This window comes from Branchiostoma belcheri, unplaced genomic scaffold (genome assembly GCF_001625305.1).
Source record: "Branchiostoma belcheri isolate BF01 breed outbred unplaced genomic scaffold, Haploidv18h27 scaffold36, whole genome shotgun sequence".
NCBI lineage: Eukaryota > Metazoa > Chordata > Leptocardii > Amphioxiformes > Branchiostomatidae > Branchiostoma > Branchiostoma belcheri.
Genome location: NW_017803976.1, coordinates 185,270 through 212,463, shown reverse-complemented (window position 1 = coordinate 212,463; position 27,194 = coordinate 185,270). Strand labels below are relative to the sequence as shown.

At 42.4% G+C, this 27,194-nt stretch overlaps 2 protein-coding genes across 3 annotated transcripts; one reads left to right on the top strand and one right to left on the bottom strand.

The window, feature by feature from the left end:
* Positions 1–27,101, top strand: LOC109476127 (angiopoietin-1 receptor-like). 2 transcript variants are annotated; one of them, XM_019777024.1, is made up of 22 exons: positions 1–198; positions 338–499; positions 1,443–1,567; positions 2,624–2,795; positions 3,072–3,273; positions 3,790–3,890; positions 4,820–5,043; positions 7,385–7,454; positions 8,307–8,454; positions 9,172–9,332; positions 9,542–9,664; positions 10,286–10,456; positions 11,058–11,263; positions 11,777–11,966; positions 12,798–12,908; positions 13,351–13,541; positions 21,380–21,493; positions 22,333–22,403; positions 22,761–22,801; positions 23,404–23,500; positions 24,146–24,245; positions 24,776–27,101. In XM_019777024.1, exons 1-22 carry the CDS (start codon positions 159–161, stop codon positions 24,842–24,844), a joined length of 2,889 nt encoding a protein of 962 aa, XP_019632583.1. In that variant the 5' UTR covers positions 1–158; the 3' UTR covers positions 24,845–27,101. The 2 variants fall into 2 exon arrangements, with proteins under 2 accessions (XP_019632583.1, XP_019632582.1); XM_019777023.1 differs by having other exon boundaries at positions 3,072–3,279.
* LOC109476128 lies at positions 18,510–19,465 on the bottom strand. The gene is made up of 2 exons (XM_019777025.1): positions 19,231–19,465; positions 18,510–19,090 (listed from the first exon to the last, which is right to left on the bottom strand). Exons 1-2 carry the CDS (start codon positions 19,412–19,414, stop codon positions 18,585–18,587), a joined length of 690 nt encoding a protein of 229 aa, XP_019632584.1. The 5' UTR covers positions 19,415–19,465; the 3' UTR covers positions 18,510–18,584.
* Positions 27,102–27,194: the final 93 nt, after the last annotated feature.

Below are 27,194 nucleotides of genomic sequence, written 5' to 3'. Positions count from 1 at the left end.
GTTATTGAGGAATACTGGCCGGGGAAATTCAAGCCGCTTACGACGGGGACATTCCAACCATCACCAAGTTCGCGAGTGTGGAGGTCAACCAGAACACGGATGCCGTCTTCAGATGTTCCGCTAGGGGCGCTCTTAGCAAACGGCCTGAGGTTCAGGACATGTCGCTTCAACTGCCGGACGGGACGGCCATACCTGCCGGTCAGTCAACATCTCTTATTATCTTGATTGATTGATCCTGAAGAAATGAGTGACTCTTTCCATTGCCATTTCTTGACTTTTTTTTCTCTTTTTTAGCGTTCCGAAAGTTTCCTAATACGTTTGCCTTTATACCATACAGCCCATCAACCACAACCGGTGATCCAAGTCCACAAGGACTTGACGGTGACCACGGTGTATTTTAGAGTGCAGAGCGTTAAGAAGTCGCATGAGGGCCTCTACTTTTGCATGGTGTCCACCAACGTGGGCAACGGGATGAAAGCCGCCAACCTCACCGTGAAAAGTGAGTGTACACACGTGAATAGTGCCTAATACTGCTGTGTAGCGTAAAGGGATTTGAAAAACCGTGTCATCATATCACGATCACTTTGCATTTATCCCAGCTGCAATGATGCCATTTGCTCGCAATGAGGCGCTCCTGTTCTAATGACGCGCAGGTTGAAATGGTGCAGGCGTTTCCGTAAATGCCATGGCCAACGCATAGCTGGGAAGGCTAGACCTTTCAAATTCTATGGCTCGTTGATGGTCGCTAGGCCACTATTCCTTCCCTCCTCCAATTCTGTGAGGAGGAGCGAGTAGAAACAGATTAAAAACCCTAGTCCCTGGCCGGGGTTCGAACCCACGATCAAACCCGGGCACCAGTCCACACTCCGACGCTCTAAGCACTCGGCTAAAAGGTCTAGACCCATTGGCCGGGTCAGTTGGTAGCGCCTATAAACCCCGCACTGTTACAATTCATTTAGAACATTTGATTATTTGTTTGTGTATGACGTCGGTTTTTGGATTCATCCCCGACCACCCCAGCCCCTTGTATTAGAGTCATATCTTCAGTTATTATTATTTTTTATGTATACTATTGTTTCATTATTGTTATTGTTCATTTTGCCTATGTTTAAATTATTTTGCTAACAATTCCTTATGTATGTATGTATTATTTCATATCAATTTCATTTCATCTCAATTTATGTATACTACTGTTTCATTATTGTTATTGTCTCATTTTGCCCATGTTTGAAATATTTCGATAACAAGTCCTTATGTATGTATGTATTATTTCAATTCAATTATGTTAAGTTTTGGTTAGTACAGAGGAGGAGGGCTTAGCATGAGCTAAATAAGCTTTTTTCCCTCCTCCTGCACCTGTTTTATTTATTATTAGTGTATTATGTATAATTTTTATTGCTGTTGTGCAAATAAACAAACAAACAAACAAACCGTGCGTACAGCCCCACCCAGCCCGAAGAGTCCCCCTGTCCTGGACAGACGCGGCCGGACGTCCCTCACCGTCCGGCTTAACGCTCATCCCATCATGGGGGACGGACCGATCCAATCACAGACGCTCATCTATAAGGTAACACTCATTTGTTTCATATTTAGTGATTGAAAATACGTACATATAAGCCTTTTATACATACAGCAAATTGACGATCAATAACCATACAACACAGTTGCTCCTACCTACTCGCTGTTGAACGCATTATTACCTTCGCCAAGAAGGTAATGTTTTCAGAGGCGTTCGTGTATGTGTGTGTCCGTCCGTCCTTCCGTCACTGGGAAAGAAGTGACGTGAGTTTGGGGCCCCTAGAGGCTTGCTCTGAAACTGCAGGGATATCTGTTTGAAAATATTGAAAAGAGGATAACTCAAGAACCGGTTGACGGATCTTCGTGACTTTTAAAATGAAAGTAGCTTACATGGTGCTTAATATAATTATGTGACAATTATGCAAATATAGTTTGCATAATTTATGGGGAAATTCTATAAATCAGCTGCATTCCATCATAGGACTATTGAAGCTTGTGACATTGGTAATTGAGAGTAACCGGTACCACTGACGAAAAAAGTTGTATATGCTACTTGAAGCGGCAACAGTTTTCAAAATCTATCCAGTAGCTTGAGTTATAATTTCCTTGTGTATCTCCTTACTTGGCTGGATGTCTAACATTCATCGATGTTATAATGTTAGACCATGTTGATCATGATTTCATTACAATGTATATGAATGACATCCGCGCGTGCATGAATTGTCGTCTGTTTAAAAAAAAGTTTTCGGCCAAACTGTAAATCGTACAAAATGATCAGCGAATACATGTCGTATGTTGCAAAAAAAATATTGGAAAACTATACTAATGTCATAGAACGCCGAAATCAGGAAAAGAAGAAAATGTGAAGAAATGAAAATGAAGAGCCTAATATTATTCGCCATACCATACTCTGTGTGTTAAGTCATTTGTTCAACCTTTACGACCACGTAGATTTCATAATGAAGGAAACTTGTTTTTTGCCAAACTTTCATTTTATTCGCACGCTTGCGTCAGTTTGGGGTTCCTATATGATGTCATCCATGTAATCAAATCAACATGGCCTTAGGTTAATTTGAATAATGACGTCACTTCCCTACGTCATCAGGAGGTGGGCACGACGGGGTGGAACGCCATACCGGGCGTGCACGTTCCCAGCATCACCATCTCGGACCTCCAGTCCTGCACCAGCTACGAGGCGCGCCTGATGCTCAGTCGGCCGGGGGAGGGTGGCAACGGGCCGCCGGGACCCACCGCTACGTTCAGCACCGGCTGCGATGGTACGGCAATGTTGTTTTTTGGCGACTCCTCAGGGAAGGAGGCATTTTTTGCCGACGCCTCAGGGGCGGAGGCGTTTTCAGTCAGCCATTCGGTAGCTCAAAAAAAAATGCGTGAACTCGTATCTTTGAGACTTGGAGACTTTACTGGAATTACAAAGGGCCCACCGCTAGTCTTCCTTACTCGCTTTGCTTCTTAGTACACACAGTCAAGGTTATGTTTGTATGTACTCATACCAGTCTTAGTCAGACAGTTTCCGTCTTTTTCTTCTTCCCCAGTCTTACCAGGAAGACCACGTAATGTCCGCGTCATCAAACGTACCGCAAACTCGCTTATTTTCGCCTGGGACGCGCCCGTCGCGGAGCAAGAAATCGCCATCATCAGTTATGAGGTCCATTTCCGGCAGCGCACCTCCTCAGACAATGCCAATGGTTTGGAAAAGGTAGTCAACACGTCCGGGAGCGTGTACAAGTTTGAGAGGTCAGGGTAAATACGGCTTACTGTTCCTTTTTCTAGCGTAGACTTGGATCACGTGAGTAGTAGAGATCTGTCTAGAGTCTGTAATTTTTACAACTGTCTATGAGTACATGGTAACATGGTAATATGTTACACTTATCATACAGTCCACATTGATTCGCACGTTTTCTTTTCTTTTTGTTTTGGGCAAATGCAATATTTGGTGCTTTTACGTTTCAGCAGTGATGTAAATATATATTTTTAACAAGCTCGATTCTGAACATTTTGTTTGAAGATTTGTATCATAAGCTCAACTTCAAATAAATTACACATTGTCACTCCAGGGTATAGCTGTTTTTTTAATAGAAATTTAGTAAAACTGATGACGACCTGAAGTTGGGCTTTCTATCTAGATTGAAGTGCCGTATAAAATCACTGAAGGAAATGCACGTGAGGAAATGTGCTTGAGTAGTAGACTAATAGTGTTTAGTCTCTCATGGTCATATCTTACGCCGGCGGTTTCTCCTGTTGTCCTCCCAGACTGACGCCGTTCACAGTGTACCAGGTGGCTGTGCGGGCCTACAGCGCCGCCGGGCCCGGCAACCTCAGCACGAGTGTTCTCGGGGAGACCAAGCAGGGGAGTAAGTACAGGATCGTTACCTCCGGGGGAGGAGACATCCTTCCGCGGAAGGGTTTTGTGAGAGATTTAGATTTTCATGTTCGCAGCTGTTTCTCGGGTTTGGTTGGACGGATTTTTTGGGGACTCGGTGTATGTTTCGCTACTGGGCTGTAGATAATGCACGTTCTTTTGTTTTTATTGTATATGTGTTTTCGGGCGTGAGAATGGTGCCCTTTGGTGGCCCCAAAACACCCCTTAGAGCGTGAAAATGGTCGCGACCGTTGGCCTTTGGAGTGTATTAGGTATTGTCGGTCTCGTCCACGAAGGTGACCCCTCGCACAGAGGGGTGTCCGGTCTCGATAAATTCTTTGTTTAAAACCCTAGTCCTGCGGCGCGCAACAATTGTTGTTGTAAACAACATATAAAAATATACAATGAAAAGCCCGGAGGTATAAAATCTCAGATTTTACTTGTTTTTACTGTCCACCAGTTACAGGTGGTAGCCTCCCTTGCAGGCGTTCCCGGTAGTGGTCGCAGAAATCAGAAATCTTGGCTAATCAGAAAAAAATAAAAAATTAGAAACTAAAAAGGTAACATTTGCAAGGCAAATTCATAATGTTTACCTTCACAATTGGTCTGGCCTAACAAAATACTGCTCTGTTTATTGTCACTCGAACACATTCATTGGTGAGCAGCCCCTCCAGCTCTGTCCTGCTACATAATGTAACCCAGCACCACTGGGTGTCTGCTACAGAGCTAGTTACCATGGTGACAGAATTCTAGTCATTGACGTAATTTCTTTGGAGAAGAAGAAGAGGAAGAAACAAAGCAAAAACAGTTATGTAAATTTCTTCTGCGAAGGTAAACGTAATTAGAAAACACTGCAATCATCATGTGAAATACAGTATAGCATTTGTTTCTAAATGTGTATACTCATTTTGGACCTTCCAGAACCCTCTCCGCCCAGACAAGTGGAGGCCATTCTGCTCCCTCCAACTGCGGTGGAAGTCAGGTGGCTACCCCCCTCCCTGACGAATGGAATCATCCAGAACTACACCATCAGCTACTGTGATTTACAGCGGATCTTGCTGGACGAAGACGAGGTTGTGGTGGACGGCAACAAAAGCAGACACGTCATCACCGGGCTGAAGGAAGTGACGTCATACGTCTTCCGGGTACGTCAAATACAGGTAGCAAGTACAAATGACAGAAAGCAAGAAAATGTAAGATGCTTGTATCCATCCGTATGCCAGTAGGGTGTATTTTTCAAGACAGGTAACAAGATTTCACACGTCCCATATAGTTTCGCAGGCAGACTTTGGTACTGGCCCCGTGCACCAGTTCGATGTGTCCCCTGTCACGGAACATCTGGAATACGTATAATGCTAGTATGATTCCTTGCAACGTTAGCATATACATTTGTACAGTCTTGTATAGTATTTTGTGTATATCGTCTTGTAATGCAACAGTACTTATACCAGATATAAGATCACAAACTTTGTTTCGAGAACAAAGTTGGTATACTGTACCCTGGGACTGATCTGGGTGACTGGCCAGGTCTAGAAGAAAGTGGTCTGAATGAACTCTCATAGACTTGAACAGTATCTGATCCTTAAGTTTTGTGGTTTTCGAGCGAAGAGAAAGGAGAAGACTTTGAGTATGGTTATGTCTGGAATCGTCTAATGGGTCGTATGGAGAGGAAATAGAGAAGCCGGGTCATTGAAAGCGTAGATTTTCTTGACCAGAGGGTCCGGTGGGCCCCCACAAGAAAACGAACATAGCCAAACAACATCACCGACCTGAGAAATAACAAGCAAATAACTAGCACCTCAAAAATGGAAGATTGTTCCATAGTAACTAGGCTACATAATTATGGGTTCACCACACCACGAAGTGGTGGTGAACCCATATTGCTTTTTCTGATGTTTCTTCTCCTCCTTCTCCTTCTCCTTCTCCTTCTCCTTCTCCTGCCATTTTTTAAATGGATTCAGCTTCTTCATTTTAGGGCCTAAGGTCCTGAAATTTGGTATGGAGGTACAGTGGGCAAATACCCCTAGGCGTTTTTTAAATTTTTGTGATACAGGCTTTTAGAATGGTTTTATTTGAGTTTTTTGGCTGTGTTATAGCAAATGTATTACTGAGTTAGTGTGCAGTGTTACCACATTTGGCATGAGTCATCACAATGGAATGCAGGGCATCAACCAATAGGCATGCAGCTTTCCTCTATTCTCCTTGCTGATTGGCTGTTGGAATTTAACAGGCTTAACTTAATTAATACCTGCTCAGATCCATTCCATACTGACAGTATGTCTGTATTCAAGTGTTTTGGTAGGTATTTCAAGCTTTCCTGCTCCAGCATTGGAATGCAGGGCATGAACACTTCTTTTTTTCTTGAAAATCAACAGTTTGCATTATGCAATTAAAAATCCTAACCAATAATGTAGGGAATAGCTATCCAACTGTTGTAGTCTTAGTTGTATGTTACTTCATACTATAGTTATATCAATGTAAAGCATTGTTTTCCCTTGTGTTTCTCATTCTTTCCCTGCCATGTCGTAAAATGTGGTGAAGCCATTGCTGTATTTGCTCCAAAGCAAATGTCGGCCTTTCTAGTTTTATTTGAATTCTCTCCAGGTTAAATTGCATTGACAGGATAGACGGGGACGGTTATATAGTTCACCCGCGGCTGACCTCAGCCCTGCCCGGCCGACTCTGGGGACGTCCCCGGAGGACCTGAGCTAATCCGTAACACCACCGGGGCTGGTACAGAAAGTCCGGCGCTTTCCTGGGCTAAAACTTGTAGTGTAAAGATGCAACATTTCTCGTGATTCATATTAGGCCACACCGACTCAATTTTGTGGATGACGTCCGTGCGCGCATTGATTTTCGCCTGTTCTAAAAAAAGATCAGGTCCTCCGAGGCTCTGGCCTGGCTCTAGGCCTGGGTAGTCCATGGTAGTTTGCTACAATACGGAGCCTATGGCACCCAGGCTACCGAAGCTCCACGACTCAAGAACTCAGTACGTACGTACAGCGCCGGTTCATAAATTTCGCAAAAAGCCGGCTTGTCATATACGTCGCTATATACTGCCGCTAAATTCTCAATACCAGCTTTGTATTCCTGTGGTTTAGTAGCATTTTTATTTTTGGCCGGAATTTTTTTATTCGCCCGCGCGCACTAGTTTAGGGGTCTTCAGAGGATGTCATCCATAAAATTAAGTCCTTATTCTGGTTTTATCGCTGATTCTGTACATATTCCACCGTCACTTCCTCTCATCCAGTGAGGAGGCCATTTTGACCTCCAATTTGACATTCCTGTCAGTCTACAGTCTCACCAATCCCCACTCACTTCTGTAATGAAATAACTATGACATAACGTTACAAGAAAACTGCGCTCACTCGGTGGCTTTATTCGGTGGTTATAGCAACTGACAAGGCTTTATCACACCATATACACCTCGGGGCGGGTCATTAACCATTAACTCTTTGTTCATGTTGATGTCTGTGTCATGTTTAGGTACGAGCGGCTACACAGGGCGGCCCGGGAGAGTACAGCACATATGTGTCCAACGTAACTCTCAGGGAGAGTAAGTTTGATACTGCTTTACGTCATACATCTAGTATAACATAGTGGCACAACCTGCTGTATACTTGTATGCACGGCTGCAAGCTAGAAAAAGCGCCATCTTGTAAGTCAGAGAAAAACTGCAACTATGGATAACCCTTCAGCACCATGGAGATGCTCACGACCTTTCCAAACCCGAGCGTCATGAATTGACCTGTATACAGAATGCATTTTAGGTGGAAAGTTCAACTACACATGTAAACTACTGCACTAGTACTGATTGCGTGGCAGTTTAAAATCTGTCGATAGGAGCGAAGGTTTGATATTATGCCTTGTAATAACTATGCCATCTAAGTGTGTGTGTGCAAACCTTAACCAAAGGTTATTTCCATCAGTAGCTTTCGTTGTTCTCGCATCTAGTCCTTAGGCCACAGCTAGTAAATTTTATGTATGACATCCTCCGCAGACTCCAAATCTGATGCGAGTGGGCGAAAAAAACAAGGTTCCTACATTTCAAAATTTTGACCCAATCATGGTAAAAATGGTTTTGATTCAGTGGGAACATCACATATACACAGCCAGCATCACATGTCACTGCATCAAAGTAAAAAAAAAACATTAAATCAGAGCCTTTTTGTCTTGTCTCCTCTCTTCATAGTTATCTGCCATCCACCTTCCGGCATGGCAACAGACATCTTTGCCCATTTTCGGCATGTTGACCACTGTCAGAAGGCAACAATTTTGTTTCAAAATCAGGCGAAAATTAATGCGCGCACTGATGTCATCCATAAAAATTACTTGCTGTGGCCTTAACTAAAAGTTATTTCCATCAGTAGCTTTCGTTGTTGACATCCTGTCCTGTTGTATCGCACAGGGCCCACGTCCCCGCCGTCAGACGTCCAGGTCCGCCCGATCTCTCCCATCGCAGTGGAGGTGTCCTGGCTGCCCCCTGCACGGGCCGAGTACCGCGGATCCACCAAAATCACCGAGTACAAGGTCATCTACACCGACGATCCCACCAGGTCAGGGCATCTATCTTTAGATTACCTATATTAATCTGGCGTGTTACGCCGAAGATCTTTGTTCTTCCCGGTCGGCCAAAATCCCTATCCCTCTTTTACAGATATTTTCATGGTCATTGCCCTGCAGAACTCACCCAACTAGTTCCACCACTCAGAACTATTAAGCGATCTACTAGGTTCTCCACTAGCTCACACAACTTCACCGTCCAAATTCCTTTTTCGAAATCACTTTACAGTGGCAATTTCTTTCCCCGTACGGCCGAGCTTTGGTATTCCCTCCCTGACAAGTGTTTCCCACCAACCTACAATCTACAGGCTTTCAAATCAAACGTTCACCGCCATCTCTTGGCATAGCCATGTTTCTCTCATATTTCTAGTTCAATGCCGAGAAGTGGTCGTATAGGCCTTGCATTGAACCATTCCGTTAAAAAAATCAGTTCAACTTGTTTATACGTTATAGATATATAGCATTTGTCTAGACTCCAGTCTTATTGCTGTTAGTCCGCCTCCAACAGTCGCTATTGAGAAGAAAACAACAGGTTGACCTTCTCTCTGCTGCCTAACAATGTTGCCTGTGACGATGTAACCAATGGAGAATTGGTATTCAAAATGCTACTTTAGTTAAAAAGGCCCAAAAAGGCCTTTTCGCTCGATGTCATGATTTCGTAAAACAGTTTTAGCTGACTTTTTATCAAAAGTTCTCTGTCTCTCGTGCAGATCTGAAGCGATGTGGGAACACCGTGTTCTCAGCAGCAGCGTTCAGAGTACGAGGATAGAAGGACTCCGACCTGACACGGTTTATGTCGTCCGAGTGGCGGCAAAAACAATCAACTTCGGACCCTGGTCCCCCAAGCTGTCGGCACGGACCTTCCAGCTAAGTAAGATGATCCCACTACACCTGTAACCAAGAATGCCAATGTTGCTAAACGTCGTATGATACGTTTGTTTTTGTTTTCTACTACCTCTTTAATGAATCCGCTCTACTATATACTGTTCCTAACAGTCATGTTACACTGAAGTTTCCCGTTAATTGTGTTGAAAGACCATTTCCCCGCATGGTGTCCTAATAACCGCCTGTGATTGTCAGGTCGTCCCCCGGCCCCTGATGACGTCGAGGTGACCCCGCTGACCCCCACCACGGCTGCCGTCATGTGGTCCGTACAGGACGGGTACTACATCGACTTCCTCATCCTCAGATACAGACCTCTGGGTAGGTGTTTTAAACCAGCTATGGTCAAACGTTAACACTAAGATTGGGCTACCAAAGTGATGAAAAGTGATGTTTTGAAACAAAAGAAGCTACTTGGCCTACCTGAATAATTTGCATAATCCTTGTTTTGACTGGTCTATCTTTTGTTTTTTTGGATATCAATCATGTATTTGCATATCAACTAACAGTTCGTACTTATAAACCTGCTTTTCTGACAAATCTTAAGTGTCAATGACGATAGTGGAGTGGATGCTACCTGAAACATCTGACCGTGTCCAAAATCATATCCAGTTGCTTGAGTGACTGATTTTTGGCATATCTTATTACCCGGGTATCTAACATTCAAACATTCACCGACGTTAAGTGATGAACACGTTGACAATACGAACATACAGTCAAACCTGAAGGCCACTCTGGCAACCAAAGTAAAACGGTCTTCCTGGGCAGTTTTTTTTCTTTAGAAGGTTTCTTGATGCTTGTCAAAACCTTGAAAAGTTATGGCTTAAAGACGTGGCAATTTAAGCAGATTTGACTTTATGTACGCGCATACAATGATATACAGTTGCTCCTCAGGTCTTAATGACTAGGTGACGCTAGTAACCCTAACGTTCTCGTTCCCAGCTCCTAAGGACGCCAGCGAACGAGAGCGGGTTGTGTATGATAAGACCCAGACCAGGTTTGTACTGGAGAACCTGGTCCCTAACATGTCCTACCTGCTGAAGGTGTCAGCACGGAACCAGAAGGGGAAGGGGAACGAGGCTTTCGTGACGTTCAGCACGCCACCACTACCGGGTAGGTTTGTTCTCCTATGCCAAGGTCACATTTCCAAATCGGGGCCCGGACGGGCTGTTTCGATTAAGAAAAAAAATCAACAATCTATATCAAGAATGTACGCAAATAGTTCCCATGCTTAATTTTCTAAAAACCTTTTTTGTGCTTTGTAAGCCTTTGTTGTTTTTTACATCATAATTTTCGTTCAATTAGACTGCCCGGCCGGGCCCCGGTTTGAAAATGTGACCTCAGCATTATCAGTTGAAATTTGGTGTGATATATGAACTATCAGTCTTCAGTTACCAGCTTCTCCTGAAAAGCCTGAAAAGTTTTTTTAAATAAAAACTTGAGTTGCTTTGTGTTTGCCTTATTGTTTACTAAAAAAATAGAATTTCCTTTCTAATGCCTTCATCAGAATAAGTGACCCACTACTTTGGACAAGTGACTTTACGTATACATGACTCAAGTACTGAGCCAAATTTGCATTTAACATTCAGCTTGCTAATGTAGCTGTTTGGCCCCAAATTTGTGCTGGTTATTGGGTTAGGCAGCAGGGAAAAGCTTAAGTCTGCATACAACCCTAAAATTTCGTTAGGTTGGCATAATTTTATGTGCTTTTTAGCTACGACCTGGGGGATACGTCAACCATCTACACCCAACCCTTCAAGTGAGTCGCACGTCGGGGTGGCTGCACACACGTCCACGGTCATCTTTTTCGTGTTGGCCGTGGCCTTCCTTCTCACCACCGTGGCAGTCCTGGTCCTCATGGTCTCGTACCGAAGACGCAGGAAGAGGAGGAGGGTCTCCCAGAATGTGGAAATGAGAATGGTCAGTTTTGAAATTAAGAATATAATATAAGAAAGCCTTTGACGTCAAGCCAACATCGTGATCGAAGCCAACATCGATATGTTCAGAAATTTAAAAAATCTAATCAACTCTCACATTTATTAACCTACTCACAAACTAAATTGCATTGAATCATCAATAATGGACTGATGATTTACTATTTATTTTATTTTATATTATATCTCTTTGGTTTGATTTGTAATCCGTGACCCCGCCCTCACCCTCGACCTTGTTGAAAAGCGGTCATATGTTGTACCGAACAAGCTTTCGAGTTTAAATAAAGGCTTACTACTACTACTACTACTACTACTACTACTACTACTACTACTTCTACTACTACTCATTCAGTCCCCCTCTCACTTATTCTTGCACTTGTCTGACTCTAAGGAGGGTGTTCTGTTCAAACCTTTTCTTTTGACTATATATAAAAGAGCTTTTTAAAAAAGGTTGTCCTTATCAGATCTTTTCCCTTCTTTCCAACCCTCCTACATGTAGCTGCCGAAGGGGAGTTATTTCACAAACGTGGACTCTGCCACCGAGGTGAAACAAGACTACTGGGTCATACCATGTGAGGACCTGATGTTGGAGGGGCAGATTTTAGGGGAAGGAAACTTCGGACAAGTCATGAAGGCGACCATCAAGAAGGGTGACCGGCGGGTCAAGGCTGCCATCAAAGTCCTGAAAGGTCAGAAAATGTTGTTTGTTTATTTGTTTGTTTCTTTCAATTGGCATAACTTGCAAACTTGTCGTAAAATGCTTTCCCCAAGTGTATAACATTCTATAAAGGACGGAAGGCCTGTTCAGCACCAAGGACAGATAAAATCGTTATTCTGTTTGTCCACAGAAAGTGAAACTAATAATAATCGACAGGAATTTGTTAAACATGCTTTTATCAAGTGTATAACATATGCATTCTATACAGGACGGAATGCCTATTCAGCACCAAGGACAGATAAAGTTATTATTTTGTTTGTCCACAGAGAGTGTAACTGACAACAACCGAATGGAAGTTGTTGAAAAATGCTTTATTCAAGTGTACAACATTCTATACAGGACGGAAGGCCTATTCGGCACCAAGGACAGATAAAATCGTTATTCTATTTGTCCACAGGGGGCGTAACTGACAACGATTAAAAGGAAGTTGTTAAAAATGCTTTCCCCAGGTGTATAACATTATATACAGGACGGAAGGCCTATTCAGCACCAAGGACAGATAAAATCGTTATTCTGTTTGTCCACAGAAAGTGTAACTAATAATAATCGAAAGGAAGTTGTTAAAAATGATTTTCTCAAGTGTATAACATATGCATTCTATACAGGACGGAATGCCTATTCAGCACCAAGGACAGATAAAGTCATTATTTTGTTTGTCCACAGAAAGTGTAACTGACAACAATCGAATGAAGTTGTTGAAAAATGCTTTTCTCATGTGTATAACATTATATACAGGACGGAAGGCCTATTCAGCACCAAGGACAGATGAAATTGTTGTTGTTGTTATTATTTTTGTCCACAGAGGGCGCAACTGACAACGATCGAAAGGATTTTATAGGGGAGCTTGATATCATGTGCAAGATAGGACCGCATCCAAATGTGATCAACCTGATAGGAGCGTGCCATGTGGGAGGTATGGAGACATCTTTTTCAATTGCAATACAAATCTGCAGCACGAGGCCGAGAAATGTCAATACTAACGTTCATGTCTCCATGTTATTCTAAATATTTAAGATTTGATGCGCATTTCGTTTGGAAGTATATTCTTTAGTATCCCCCTGCAGACTAAAATAAATAGTGGAAATCAGCCTACAAGGGATATAATTGGCTAGGGGAGGTAGCCGGCCATAGTAGCTATAGGAACTATTTACCTGCCTACTATGGCCAGCTATGGCTAACGCCCCTTGCCAATTATATCCATTTTAGGCTGATTTAGACTATTTATGCAGCCTGCAAAGGAGTCTGGTGGAGACTGAATAATATAATTCCAAATGAAATACGCATATGCATCATTCCAGACCCCTTCATTTTTTAAGTCTTTTGATGAATGTGTATTTCTACGTTGTGATGCTCAGACCAGCTCTTGGTGGCCACCGAGTACGCCCCCTATGGAAGCCTGCTGGAAGTGCTGCGGTCCAGCCGGACGTTAGACACGGACCCGGACTACGCACAGAAGACCAACCTGGCGTGCGCGCTGTCATGCGAACAGCTGCTGCAGATGGCTATAGACGTGGCGAGGGGGATGAAGTTCCTCAGTGAGAAGGGGGTAAGGAAACGTCATGTACTACACATTCATAACATTTATGTTTACCCTTTCAACCGAGGAATGGGCATTAAAGGAAGCATTACTCGAAGACTAACCAGCCTTTCTCATGTACTGGTTCAACATCAGCTGCAGGTTCTACGATTTTTATGATATCATGTGATATGGGGGTGATAAAAGTTTTCTTAGAACACTGGCATACGAAGGGGTCATTGACCCGTTTGTTACGCATGGTGCGTTAAGAAAGTCGATGACTAGAGAAGTTTGTAATATACCGATCCCGATTGGACACACCTAAAAGTTTGAATTGTTTAATTCCAAATATGTGCTACATATTCAATCCGGAATTGAAGCTTCCATTCGATCGGGACAATTTTATCCTAGTGAGAAAATTGCCTTTGCGTGTGTGGTGTGTGTACTTCATGCAATATAATTGCAGACTCGGAGGGGGATCATGCTTTGCTTTGTACCTAACGAAGCTTTTTGTTGACGGCGAACTTGAAACATCTCCTTTCCCCCCTACAGCGAAAGCAATTCCCCACGAGTTTTAATGAATTTACAGTTACTGTACTTGTTACATGAGTGTATTTATAGTTGAGTGTAGTTGTTCCAGCCTGTGTGTAAGGCCGAAGGGCGGTTATACCGGCTATACAGGTACAGATACAGCCACTTACACTATCAATATACAGTTCTGCTCTGAGCTAATTTTATCTATGACGGTCCCGAAGTTTGTATAGCTGGCCAGTCTACTGTTTGGGAGCGGCTAACGTAGCTGCAGTTAAATGCGTATGCGTAACAACTTTTATTTTGAATATGTGAAAATGGCTGTCATTATCGGAGAAAGAGTGTTAGCAACAGGTAACGTTGCACTGACTTTACCTCTGTATTGCTGGCTTTCACTAATCTCCAAGCAGATGTTTCGGTGGCTGCAAAAGACAGTATCAAATTGGCCAGACAGTATGAAATTGGCCAGACAGTATCCAACACGCCACCCAACATCTGCCGGCACTGAAACAGGGGTGGCGTGTTGGATACTGGCCAATTTGATACTGTCTTTTGCAGCCACCGAAACATCTGCTTGGAGATTAGGCTTTCACGTGTTTTACGTTTGCGCGCGTCTTCGCCTTTAGAGAAAATGCAACTAGCACTAGTAAAGCTGGTCCTTACATGGTTTTATTTGAAGAAAATAAAGCTCATTCGTGATGGATTATTTGAAACAAGAGGGAAAGTCAATTGTGAAAACATATCTTCAACGTGTGGTACTTGCACTTTCACACATCAGAAGACAACCTGACCTCAATAGAATAGCCAAGTTACCAATAGTGCAATATTCATGTATCTGCAGCACCCCACAAACCATGTGTGAAATCCAAAATACGTATGTGTACATACATAATTAAGCTTTTTAACACAAACACAGAATTACAATCACAGAAGAGTGACCCACATGTATATAATTATATATAACTAAAGCAATATCCACAAAATGATATTGTTCACCTCTCTCGACTAGAAGATCAGCTACTAATATGCATACAATTCTATGTATTGCGTCTTAAAAAGCAAACATTACACATCATAAAGCAATCATTCCCCAATCATCACTCAAGACAATCTTTGACGGTAACTTATCTAGCTGCTATAACTGTTTTTCCCTCTGCAGACCCTGTAAAGAAAAGGAAAATGTTTTGTTTTTTGCTGACTATTATCAACTTTGTTGTTCTGTCTGTACTCCTGTACGTACGTGTGAAAAGTATACAGCTGATCCATTTACCGTTATATTACACAAAAGGCACAATCGCCTGCATTACACCGTGAAACACACAATTACGCCCAACATAAAACCAGACAGTGAAGGGGAATATCAGGACGTTGCCGCCCGGCTGAGCAAGTTACAATTTACAAGGTGCAGACCACACAGGTGAGCTCGAAGCCGCTGATGTAGGGTACACAGGGAAGAGAGCCACACTGCGCCTCCACCAGGTACAGCAGGGCTCCATTTAGGTCGGCAGATGATCCTGCCCTGAGCTGAGGAGCTCCGTCCACACAGATGGAATTCTTGTTGCTCGGGTGTTCGTGATGTGCCGACATCAGATAGCCGCTGTACTCCTTACTCCACCCCTCAGGACAGGACAGGCGTGCGGGGATCATGACGTGTGCAGACCGACGAGACGCGAGACACACCGAGCAGGGGACGTCGTAGTTAAAAGGGTTGGTGATGCCAGCCATGTTGTCTGTGGAGAAGTAGTCAGCACTGTTGAGCTGGTACTCAGCCCCGTAGATGTAGCTCTGGTGCTGATTACCGGCCACTGGGTTGTTCCACTCCACATTTTCCAGGGGGAGGCACAGGTGGTCACTTCCCGATCCGCGGTGGTTATAATGTCCACCTCCCACAACACCTGCGAAAAGGCAGGATGGGTTTCTGAATCATCATCGATATCCCCGGAAGAATAAGTGGAGTTGACTGATGTATGGCTGATCTTAATTGCTTACAGGATTAGATAAAAAGATCTTTAAAAAAAATGAGTCTTCTGTTTGACCTACCAGAGTATATAGTCTTGGCGTTTTCACCACAGTCGTCCCTCCCCCAACGCACGTACACGCTCCCGATGGTCGGCGCCTGGTCGTCCTGTCTCCGCTCTCTGCGTGCCCCGCCTGCAGCAATGTCGATCCGTCGGTCCTCTGTACCAGCTAAGGCGGTCGGTGCAGATCGGGTGTTCTGTGACATCAGTATGTAAACAAATTGGTAAGAACGACTGAATTAGGACAATACTCGAGCTCCATCTTCCCAACCTGCTGACCCAAGTTAATATACGTGTCGTGCATTTGTTCTCATTTTCCTCACAAACCATATACTGATATATGATATGAAAGAACTTGGTGCGAGTGCTGGTATTAAACTTCTCACTCTGGTCTTACACACCTTATACTTGACGTAGAAAATTTGTACAAAAGTTGGATCCTTACCATGCGGTTCCTGACCTCGGTCACCTCCAGCTGCAGGTTTGACATGGTGACGTAGACCAGCGGCATGAGGACGGCACACGCCAGCCAGCCTCCCGCCAGGAGTACCAGTCCCGTCCGCCGCCCGCTCAGCCTCTTGTACGGTCTGGTCAGACCCACACCGGGCAGGAAAGGGACGGAACCTTGATAGAATGAAACGCACTGTTCGTCATAACGAACGTCAAATAGATGTTAAAGAAAAGAAGGGGTATATGCCACAGAAAACTGTCCATGATAGCCTACCTTGGTCCGTGACAAGTTTCTCCACTGACATTTTACGTAAGCGACGGCACAGACTTTGCTTTGAAGAGTAAAATGAAGACGTGGCGCAATCCAATAGCTACTAAGTCAAGTTCTTACTGTCCAGACAAACCGAACGCCATGACGCAATGGAAGTAAGCTTTAGGATCACTCAGGAGCTCAGGGGGTGTCCAAACACTTGAGAAAAGAGTTCATGTTCAGCTCGCTGGTCGATGCAAAAATGTTTCATGGCACCTGGCTGTATTATAGTGTAGTTCACGGTATATATGTATGTAACAGTTATGCAATCATATTTTCGTTAAAAAGCTAACATGGTGCATTCTGTTGGAAATGCTGGCACCCCTATGATCCATAGTAGTCCATTCCTCATGGTTCTCCTTGTCCTTGGCCTTTATGTGAGGTGGGGCGGTGGTGATCATCCTTCCTAATGAGGCCTTTGTTCACGGAGAACTTGAAACATCTCCATTTCCCCCCTGCCACGAAATCAATTCCCCACGAGTTTAAATTCGTAAACCAGTTACTTTAGTACTTTACATACGATTATTTTTAGTTGAGTGTAGTTGTTAACGTTCCAGCCGGTGTGTTATGCCAAAGGGCGGTTCTACAGGTTACATGCAGGTACAGATACAGCCACTTATGCTATCTGTAATACAGTACAAAATGTATAACGTTCTGCCCTGGTTTTATCTAAGGCGGTTCCGAGGTTTGTATGACCAGCCAGTCTACAGTTGGGGAGCTGCTGAAGCAACTGCAGTTAGATGCGGCTGGATTTCAGTTCAGGGTTTTGAATCTTACAATACCAGAAATTATACCCGCCACACGCTTGCATGCCAGCTAATTAGAACACTTGAAAATGGCTGTCAATTTTGGAGAATAGAGTGTTAGCAACAGGTAAAGTTGCACTGATTTTAACTCTATACTGTTCGCGCCTTGTACGTGTTTTACGTTTGGGCCGGTCTTTGCATTGGAGAAAAATGCAACTAGCACTAGTGAAGTTCAGGCCCTTACATAGTTTTATTTGAAGAAAGCTCGTTCATGATGAAGTATTGGAAATAAAGGCGAAAGTTAATTGTGATAACATACTTTCAAAGGGGCACTCGCACTTCCACACATCAGAAGACAACGTGACCTCATTTTAGAATAAACGATACAATATTCATGTATCTGCCACAACACTACAAACTGGATATATATGTATGCATATATATATGAAATCCAAAATACATTTGTGTACATACATAAATTGAACTTTTCAACATACACACACAAGTACAATAACAGAAGAGTGACCTATACAACTGAAGCAATACTCGTATCCACAAAATGATTCACTTTTTTGACAAGATCAACTACTGAGACGAAGATGCATAAAATTCTATGTATTGTGTCTGAAAAGCAAACATTACACATCATAAAGCAATCATTCCCCAATTATCACTCAAGACAGTAACTTATCTAGCTGCTATAATTGTCTTTCCCTCCCGGTAGCCTCTGTATGGAGAAAAGGAAAATGTGTTGTATTTTGCTGACCACTAGTATTGTTGTCCTGACTGTAGCCCTGTACGTATGTGTGAAAAATACACAGTTGATCCATTCACTGTTATATTACACAAAAGGTACAATCGCCTGTACATGTATTACACCGCCGGAAACACACAATCGCGCACTAAGTTCTACCTACAGCCAGTAGGCAACAACAAACTCGGGACATAAATGAAGACAATGTGCACAGATAGTGCAGGGGAATATGAGGACGTTGCGTCCAACTGATCAAATAACAGTTTACAAAGTACAGACCACACAGGTCAGCTCGTAGCCGCTGACGTAGGGCCCATCCTGACAGGGAAGAGAGCCACACTGCGCCTCCACCAGGTACAGAAAGGCTCCATCCAGGTTAGCAGAAGATCCCATCCTGAGTTCGGGAGCGCCGTCCACACAGATGAAGTTCTTGTTGTTTTGGTGGCCGTGATGTGCCGACATCAGATAGCCGCTGTACTCCTTACTCCACCCCTCAGGACAGGACAGGCGGGCGGGGATCATGACGTGTGCAGACCGACGAGACGCGAGACACACCGAGCAGGGGACGTCGTAGTCGTAGGGGTTGTTGATGTGGTCCATGTTGTCAGTAGAGAAGTAGTCAGCACTGTTGAGCTGGTACTCTGTCCCGTAGATGTAGCTGTGGTGCTGATTACCAGCCACTGTGTTGTTCCACTTCACATCTTCCATGGGCAGGCACTGGTAGTCACTTACTCCTCCTTGGTGGTTATAATGTCCGCTTCCCACAACACCTACGAAAAGGCAAGATGGGTTTCTGAATCGAAGCATATCTTCGGAAAAAGTAACAGGATTTGACTGATGTGATCTTGATTGCTGACAGGACAAGAATTAATCATCCTTTAAAGTAAATTGAGTCTTCTGTTTGACCTACCAGAGTAGATAGTGTTGGCGTTTTCACCACAGTCGTCCCTCCCCCAACGCACGTACACGCTCCCGATGGTCGGCGTCTGGTCGGCCTGTCTCCGCTCTCTGCGTGCCCCGCCTGCAGCAATGTCGTTCCGTCGGTCCTCTGTACCAGCTAAGGCGACCGGTGCAGATCGAGTGTTCTGTGACATTATGAAAAGAAATTGGTAAGAACAACTGAATTAGGTAGACAATAGTCACATTCCCAGCCCAGTGATCCGCGTTGATATACGTGTCGTGCATTTGTTCACATTTTCCCACTGTTGCAGGGATCACTTGGCCTGGTGGCCTTAAGAGGTGACGGGTTCAAATTGTTGACTTCAATTTTCTGGGTTCAGTCCAAATTCTGTGCCCCTGATGTGCACTTAACGTATACGTACAGACAAACTTTACTTGCAAACTCTTGACCAGAGGCTAATAGTAAAAGGTAAGAAGCGTCTAGTCTATATACTAGTAGATCTATGTAATCTTTCTAAGTACATTACTGGATGGTTTGACGTCTTATTTGGGGACAGTGGCTAATAAATAGTCCCGCGTATTTAATGATAATTGATTTTTGTGATGTCAGAGGAAATACATTTTTTTACGTCGCCAGATAGGAAAAACTTGGACTTAGTACAAGTGCGTGAGCACCCAACTTCGGCTAGCTAGTGGCGTCCTCTCGTGCTGGACATACAAAAGAAGGTTTCGTGTTTGAGGAGAGCCTCACAAACCATATAGACGATATGAAAGAACTTGGTGCGAGTGCTGTTATTAAATTTGTCCCTCTGGTCTTACACACCTTGTACTTGACGTACAAAATTATTGTTGTTCTACGTCTTGTTTTTTTCTTGTCCCGCTGAAAATATTCAAGTCGGATCCTTACCATGCGGTTCCTGAGCTCGGTCACCTCCAGCTGCAGGTTTGACATGGTGACGTAGACCAGCGGCATGAGGACGGCACACGCCAGCCAGCCTCCCGCCAGGAGTGCCAGTCCCGTCCGCCGCCCGCTCAGCCTCTTGTGCGGCCTGGTCAGGCCCACACCGGGCAGGAAAGGGACGGAACCTTGATAGAATGAAACACAAACACTGTTCGTCATAACCAACGTCAAATAGATGGGAACCTGTTAAAGAAAAGAAAGGCGTATCTGCCACAGAAAACTGCCCATGATAGCCTACCTTGGTCCGTGACAAGTTTCTCCACTGACATTTTCACCACTCCGACGTCACAGACTTTGCTTTGAAGAGTGAAATGAAGACGTGGCGCAATCCAATAGCTACTAAGTCAAGTTCTTACTGTCCAGACAAACCGAACGCCATGACGCAATGGAAGCAAGCTTTAGGATCACTCAGGAGCTCAGGGGGTGTCCGAACACCTGAGAAAAGGGTTCATGTTCAGCTTGCTGGTCGATGCAAAAATGTTTCATGGCAGCTGGCCGTATTATAGTGTAGTTCACGGTATATATGTATGTAACAGTTATACAATCATATTTTCGTTAAAAAGCTCACATGGTGAATTTTGTTGGAAACGCTTGCACCCCTATGATCCATAGTAGTCCATTCCACGGTTCCTCTTGTCTTTGGCCCTTATGGAGATCATCCTTCCTAATGAGGCGTTTTGTTCACGGAGAACTTGAAACATCTCCATTTCCCCCCTGCCACGAAATTAATTCCCCACGAGTTTTAATGAATTTACAGTTACTGTACTAGTTACATGAGTAGTTGTTCCAGCCGGTGTGTTATGCCAAAGGGTGGTTCTAACGGCTATACAGATACAGTTACAGTCACTTACACTATCTGTATACAGTTCTGGTTTTATCTAAGGCGGCCCCGAGGTTTGCATAGCCGGCCAGCCTACAGTTGAAAGTATCTGCAGTTAGATGCGGCTGAATTTCAGGCTAGGGTTTCAAATCTCTCAAATACCAAAAATTAGACCCGTCACACATTTTTACACAATATCAGAAAACAGCCTGACCTTACTTAACTTAGAATAGTATCAAGCCTTGTCTTCTTTATTCTTTATTTCAGGCATCCATGACCCATATAAAAGAAAACATGCAAATGACACATGATAAAAACAGTTCTAGACAAGAATTGTGTAAACCTGGCTTCTTATGACTCATATATCTGCTGTTTCAGTGCATCCATCGTGACCTGGCAGCGAGGAATGTCCTGGTGGGAGAACACATGGTCGCCAAGGTGTCGGACTTCGGCCTTTCCCGCGGAGAAAACGTCTACGTCAAGACCACCATGGTACATATTAGCCTCCTTTGCAAACTTGTGCGGCGGCCAGCCTTCTTCGCAGACTTGTTGGGTGTTATTTTTTTTCTGTGAGCGACGCTCCAAGCTCCAAGCGCGAAACCTTCTCTCAACGGCAAAAACTCCCTCGGCAGCAAAATCGTCCGTCCGCGGTCCCCGGCATATTACTCGCGTCGCTCACAGAAAAAAAATAACGCCGACGCCCAACAAGTCGACCTGCGAAGGAGGCTAGTGGAAACGTTGATTTGCAATTTTTACACCGGCAACGAAGAGGAAGTTTTGCCGCTGAGCCGCATAACTCGCTCCCTCAGCGCCAAAACTACGTCTTCGTAGTCCGTGAAGAAAATCAACTCCGCGGCCGCCGCAAAAGTCTGCTAAGGAGGCCAAGTAAATATTACCTACCCCACTGACCCTTTTAAAACGTTTGGATCGGAACTGCCTAGTAGTACATTTTGTAAGTGATTCGTAAATAATTTCATCAGGTTGGTAAAGGAATGAATAGCAAATTTCTTTGATCACAACCATTTAAATGTTAAGTAAAAAATAATTTCTAAGGTAAATTTTTTACGAGCCTATGGCTCTAAAAAAATAAATGGTGATCAAAGAACTTTGCTTTTCATGCCTAAGTCATTGTTCATATGCACATTGTATGATGCACAATGTAGTACAATCTTCAAACAAAGCAAGTCCAAAACTTTTCTTTGCAAATTGAAGATAAGGGTGTGGAAGGGTGTGCTACAGTTTGCATCTTTATGTGCTGTCCCAAGCATTTATGACTCTTCTGAGTTCCCAGTCATACATCAGCAAGACGTCTATTTTATTCCTTGTTCCAGGGTCGCTTGCCAGTGAGGTGGATGGCAGTGGAGTCTCTTACTTACAGCGTTTACACCACCAAGAGTGACGTGTGAGTTTTCAGTTCATTCTCAAACCACCTGTTAACATTAACGCACACGGTGAACATTGGTCCTAAATAATCTCCAAGCAGATCCCTATCGGTGGCAAAAAAGACAGTATCAAATTGGCCAGGCAGTATCCATTAGCCAGAGAAGCTCCGCGGCCACCGACGGTGGGGATCAGGACAAAAAAAGCGGCCATATATAAAAAGGTAACGATCATTCCCCACAACCTCTGCTTGGAGAGTAGGTCCTAAACATTCCATCATTTGAATGTCATTGAAATGAAAACTTCTTTTAGCTAGTGCTTAGCTTGACAGTTGATATGCTATATCACTGGACACTGAACTGTCTTGTATTTTCAACAGGTGGTCCTATGGAATTCTGCTGTGGGAGATCATAACATTAGGTAGGATACAACTTTTCAAACTGACCAGTTTTGTTGTATGTACATAATATCTATATCTATATGAATGAATAAATGAGTTTTTATTAATTGTCTTGTGACTTTTTTCGCCCAGCCCATATGGGCTTATAAGACACCAAAACATGAACATGAACATAGGTACAGAAATCATATAAACATAAATTCAAGTCAGAATCAAAATCTATATCTATCTATCTATCTATCTATCTACTATCTATATATCTATCTATGTATCTCTCTCTCTCTCTATATATATACTAATATTTGCATATTAGCTAAACAGAAGGTCATGAAAAGAAGAAGAAGAATATGTACATATATCTTGAGTCGTAGTAGTGTATCATATTTAGGCATTCTACAATGTTATCCAAAAGGAATTCGAAGTGGAACATTGCTGCCCAATATGTTATAGGCACAAAAGGAAGGTCTAAGGTCGATGATATCCCAGCTGTTTTGGCTGCTGTGGTAACTTGAAAAAACTCCCCAAATGTATGCATTCATTCTGACTGCAGTGATTTGTTCTATCATTACTGCAGTGACAACGCTGCATTTTGATAATACAAAATGTACATGTTTTACTCTAGGTGGAACCCCATACTGCGGCATGACCTGTAAGGAACTGTTTGAGAGACTTCCCCAGGGTTACCGGATGGAACAACCTCTCAACTGTGATGACGACCTGTACGTTCATACCATACTGTACGAGGGGTGCCCAAGAATCCATACAAATTTTACGGAATACATACAATCCTTACTAATTTGGCCAGTGACCTGTGCCTGGATCACCAAATTAGTATCCGATTGTTTCCGAGTAATGGATCGTATGTATTTCGTAAAAGTGTTTCTGGTAATGGATCGTTGTAGTATTTTGAAAAATTCGTATGGATTCTGTAAAATTAGTATGAATTCCATAAAATCGGTATGAATTCTTGAACTCCCGTGTACTGTTTCTGTTACTCTTTGTTACACATATATTACATTGTGTCTCTGTCAAGCACAGAATGTTTTCTGGCACAGTGCATTGCTGTCTAAATTATATAACATAGTCTATGCCAGAATATGAGGAAAATTTAGTAAACCTGCATACCAACCACATCAACAAGAGAGCGAGGATGGTAGAAGTTGATTTACACATTTAAAATGTTATTAGTGAACAAGTCCCTGTTGTGATGCCTGCATAATTGTGTGGCCCAAGGGCTATAGAAATGAAGATATAAAGTTAAGTGCTCTATACACCAAAAGTTGTGGAGATTAGCGGCTTCACAGATCTAAGCTGTATAGAATTTTTGTCAGTAGAATAATGTTGAACCTCTGTACATGTTCCAGGTATCAGCTGATGCGCCAGTGTTGGCGTGACCGCCCGTACGACCGACCGCCATTCGCCCAGATCTGCGTGGCCCTCAACAAGATGTTACAAGCCAGGAAGGTACAGTAGTAACATGTACTAGGATGCCCTAGTCAGGGTTTCGCCCAGTACCGTATAGAATAGAATAGAATAGAATAGAATGTGAGCTAACTTAATGGATAAGTGTAATGTAGGTTCGCTTTTCTAGTCTGTCTAACTTTGGATGGGTGAATTTAAACTAGCTGGTTCTACATTTGGTAGGTCAATTTTGATATGTTATTGACCATTATACTGTATATGTAATGTTACGCATTGGGGCTATGAAATTTACTCTATGAAAACAAGTTGCAGGTAATGGTCAGATGATAATCATAGCAACCAGTTAGAAAAAAAAACTTTCTGAAGTACATTTACACATTTACTTTAATATGGGCATTGAGCAGCTGAATTTGATTTTAATCTCTTAAGAAAATAGAGTGACACAAGTTTCTTCGCCGTTTTCTTACATTTTGCTATCCAGTCTTGCATTACAAACTTTCAGTTATATATGTATTTCAAAGATTGTTAAAAGGCTGTACTACATAATTTATCTGTTGTTTTATTTCTCACAGCCCTACATGAATATGGAGATTCACGAAGAATTCCAGTATGCTGATATTGACAAACAAGAGGACCTGTAAAAGAACAATCCACTCAGACACTAGCAGACAACACGTAAATGACCAGTCTCCAAGCAGATCTTTTGGTGGCAAAGTCAGAACCATCCAGCAAGACACTCAGTGACGATTCTACGAAATCGGCCAGACAGTATCCAGTATTGCTTGTATTAGCCGCAAAACATATTTCTAACATGTATTTAACCAAATACAAGGATCCCCAAGGCAAAACTGATGTGAAGAAATGTTAGCATACACTAGTTGTAAAACCTGGTTACCACTTTGCCTCTGAAAGATCTGCTTGTAGATTAACTTAGTAAATGAGAACACTCATAGATAAAAATGGACCAAGAGCTTTGACAATTTGTAATAGTCAGCTGAAGCTTTGTTGAATTGGTTTTTAAACATACAAGAGGTACACTGAGTACATTGTATTAAGAAAAGTCATCAAGACCTTTCAGAAGTGGACAAGTAACAGTAACACACAAGACTTTTTTCCATTCTATTGAACAGGATAGGTATCACAGTGATAGTAATTTAATTTCCTAGGAATGGCTTGACAAGTTGTAAAAGCAGTCATAGACAAAAATGCTAAATTTCATTTTCAAATTCTAATTAAGATTATTGACACTTTGGTTTAAGCCCAGTATACCAAGGGCATTGGTTACAGCATACGTAAGCAGCTCTTCAATACCTAAGACTATTTATTGTTACTTTTGCCAAGTAGTGCAAGTTCTCAAAAAGTTACTGTTTGAAGAAGTATGTGGCTGCACCCTAGTCTTTGAAGGAAGCTAGTGGCAAAGATATGCACCATGATAGAGAAGGTACATGTACCATTAATTTACAGTTGTAAATACAAGTCAATCATCTCTCTCTCTTTATCTGGTTTAACGTCTAAAGAAAATCATACATAGAAAAAACAAACAAAAAAACTGCATTGCTGAGAAACCAAGAATGGATACCATTCATGTATGTATGACATATGACTTTATAATTGAAATATATCCTTGATGTAAAATTATAATTTGAAAGACAACACATCATCTGATATTTGTTTTAATTGTAATTTTGACCACTCTATTGCTAAACAATGTATATAGGCCAAAGCATACTAGCATATTGTGTAAGGGTTGTATGCTAATATTTAATTATATAACAAGCTGAAGAAAGGGTCAGGGTATGAAAAGTTAAGCTCTCTAGAATCCATGTTTTTAGGTAGCAGTTGCTTGTTTGGATGTACGTAACACTATGTATATGGGCATGATATTTCTCGAAGCTTTGGATGGATTGTCATGAAATTTGGTTGACTTTTCAAAGAAATAATAACATTTTTCATCCCTGGCAGCTTTCCTTTTTACTGCACCAGAACTTTTGGTTTTAATCCTTTTAAAATGCACAGTACGCATTGTAAGTTATGTGCCATTTATAATAAAGAATTAATAAATAGCAATTATTATGAGATATGCAATGTACAAAATTAAAGAGTCAGTATAGAGAGAATACTTTGTCAGAATAACATTGTTATCTATATACAGTATATACATGACAAATATTATAATACAAAATGACAAGTTACCTATTATATAATACAGAATGTAACAATGCCATTCTTATGACAACCTTCTGTTACACTTATTGTAATCAGAAGAACATTTTGTAGATTTCTATCACTTTGATACATTTAAGTTTTGTTGATAGTATCTAAAAATAATCACTACTTTCAACGTATAGAAAATAATCATATACATGTAGCAACAATATATGCAACTTTGTTACCTTGTATATAAGATTGAAACAACAGTTTAACAAGACAACCAGAATTATTTAACATGGACCCAAGAACACTCAATCTGATCTTTGTATTGTTCATGACATTTTCTAGGAAGTTTTAAGTGTGAACCAACAAAAGGAAATAAATTCAGGTGAAGAAATCTGTCTCTTTCATTTACAGATACCACTGGAATGTTAATGGTTCATATGCCTTCTTACACTGTACAGGGGGAAACAATTATAATTTCTTATAATTTTTGCTACATCTTGTGCATTTGTGGTGGGAACAAGTCGCAAACATGTTCCGTATTCCATAATGCATTACTAACGTTACCATAATTGTTACGACTGCAAACTCATTGAAGGCACTGCAAACTCTTCTTGATTTAAGTGCAGCAAACTTGAAGAAAATTACAGTAGCAGGCTGAATGAATAGTAGAAATTGGCCTAAAAAGGGGATATAATTGGCCAGATGAGTTTACCAGCCAAAGAGGGTCCAGTTGGCCTGCACAAACTAACTGGACCCTCTATGGCCAACAAACTCCTCTGGCCAATTATATCCCCTTTTTTGAGGCCGATTCCTACTATTTATTCAGCCTGCAAA

What these genes read in the sequence shown, in the direction of transcription:
- LOC109476127 (XM_019777023.1), top strand. Translation starts at nt 159, where the DNA reads ATGTCGCTTCAACTGCCGGACGGGACGGCCATACCTGCCG. An exon ending in CCTCAGATACAGACCTCTGG is followed by an intron (nt 9,665 to 10,285) that starts GTAGGTGTTTTA and finishes TCTCGTTCCCAG; the next exon opens with CTCCTAAGGACGCCAGCGAA. An exon ending in TCTACGTCAAGACCACCATG is followed by an intron (nt 21,494 to 22,332) that starts GTACATATTAGC and finishes TCCTTGTTCCAG; the next exon opens with GGTCGCTTGCCAGTGAGGTG.
- LOC109476128 (XM_019777025.1), bottom strand. Translation starts at nt 19,414, where the DNA reads ATGTCACAGAACACTCGATCTGCACCGGTCGCCTTAGCTGGTACAGAG. An exon ending in CGCCAACACTATCTACTCTG is followed by an intron (nt 19,091 to 19,230) that starts GTAGGTCAAACA and finishes GCCTTTTCGTAG; the next exon opens with GTGTTGTGGGAAGCGGACAT.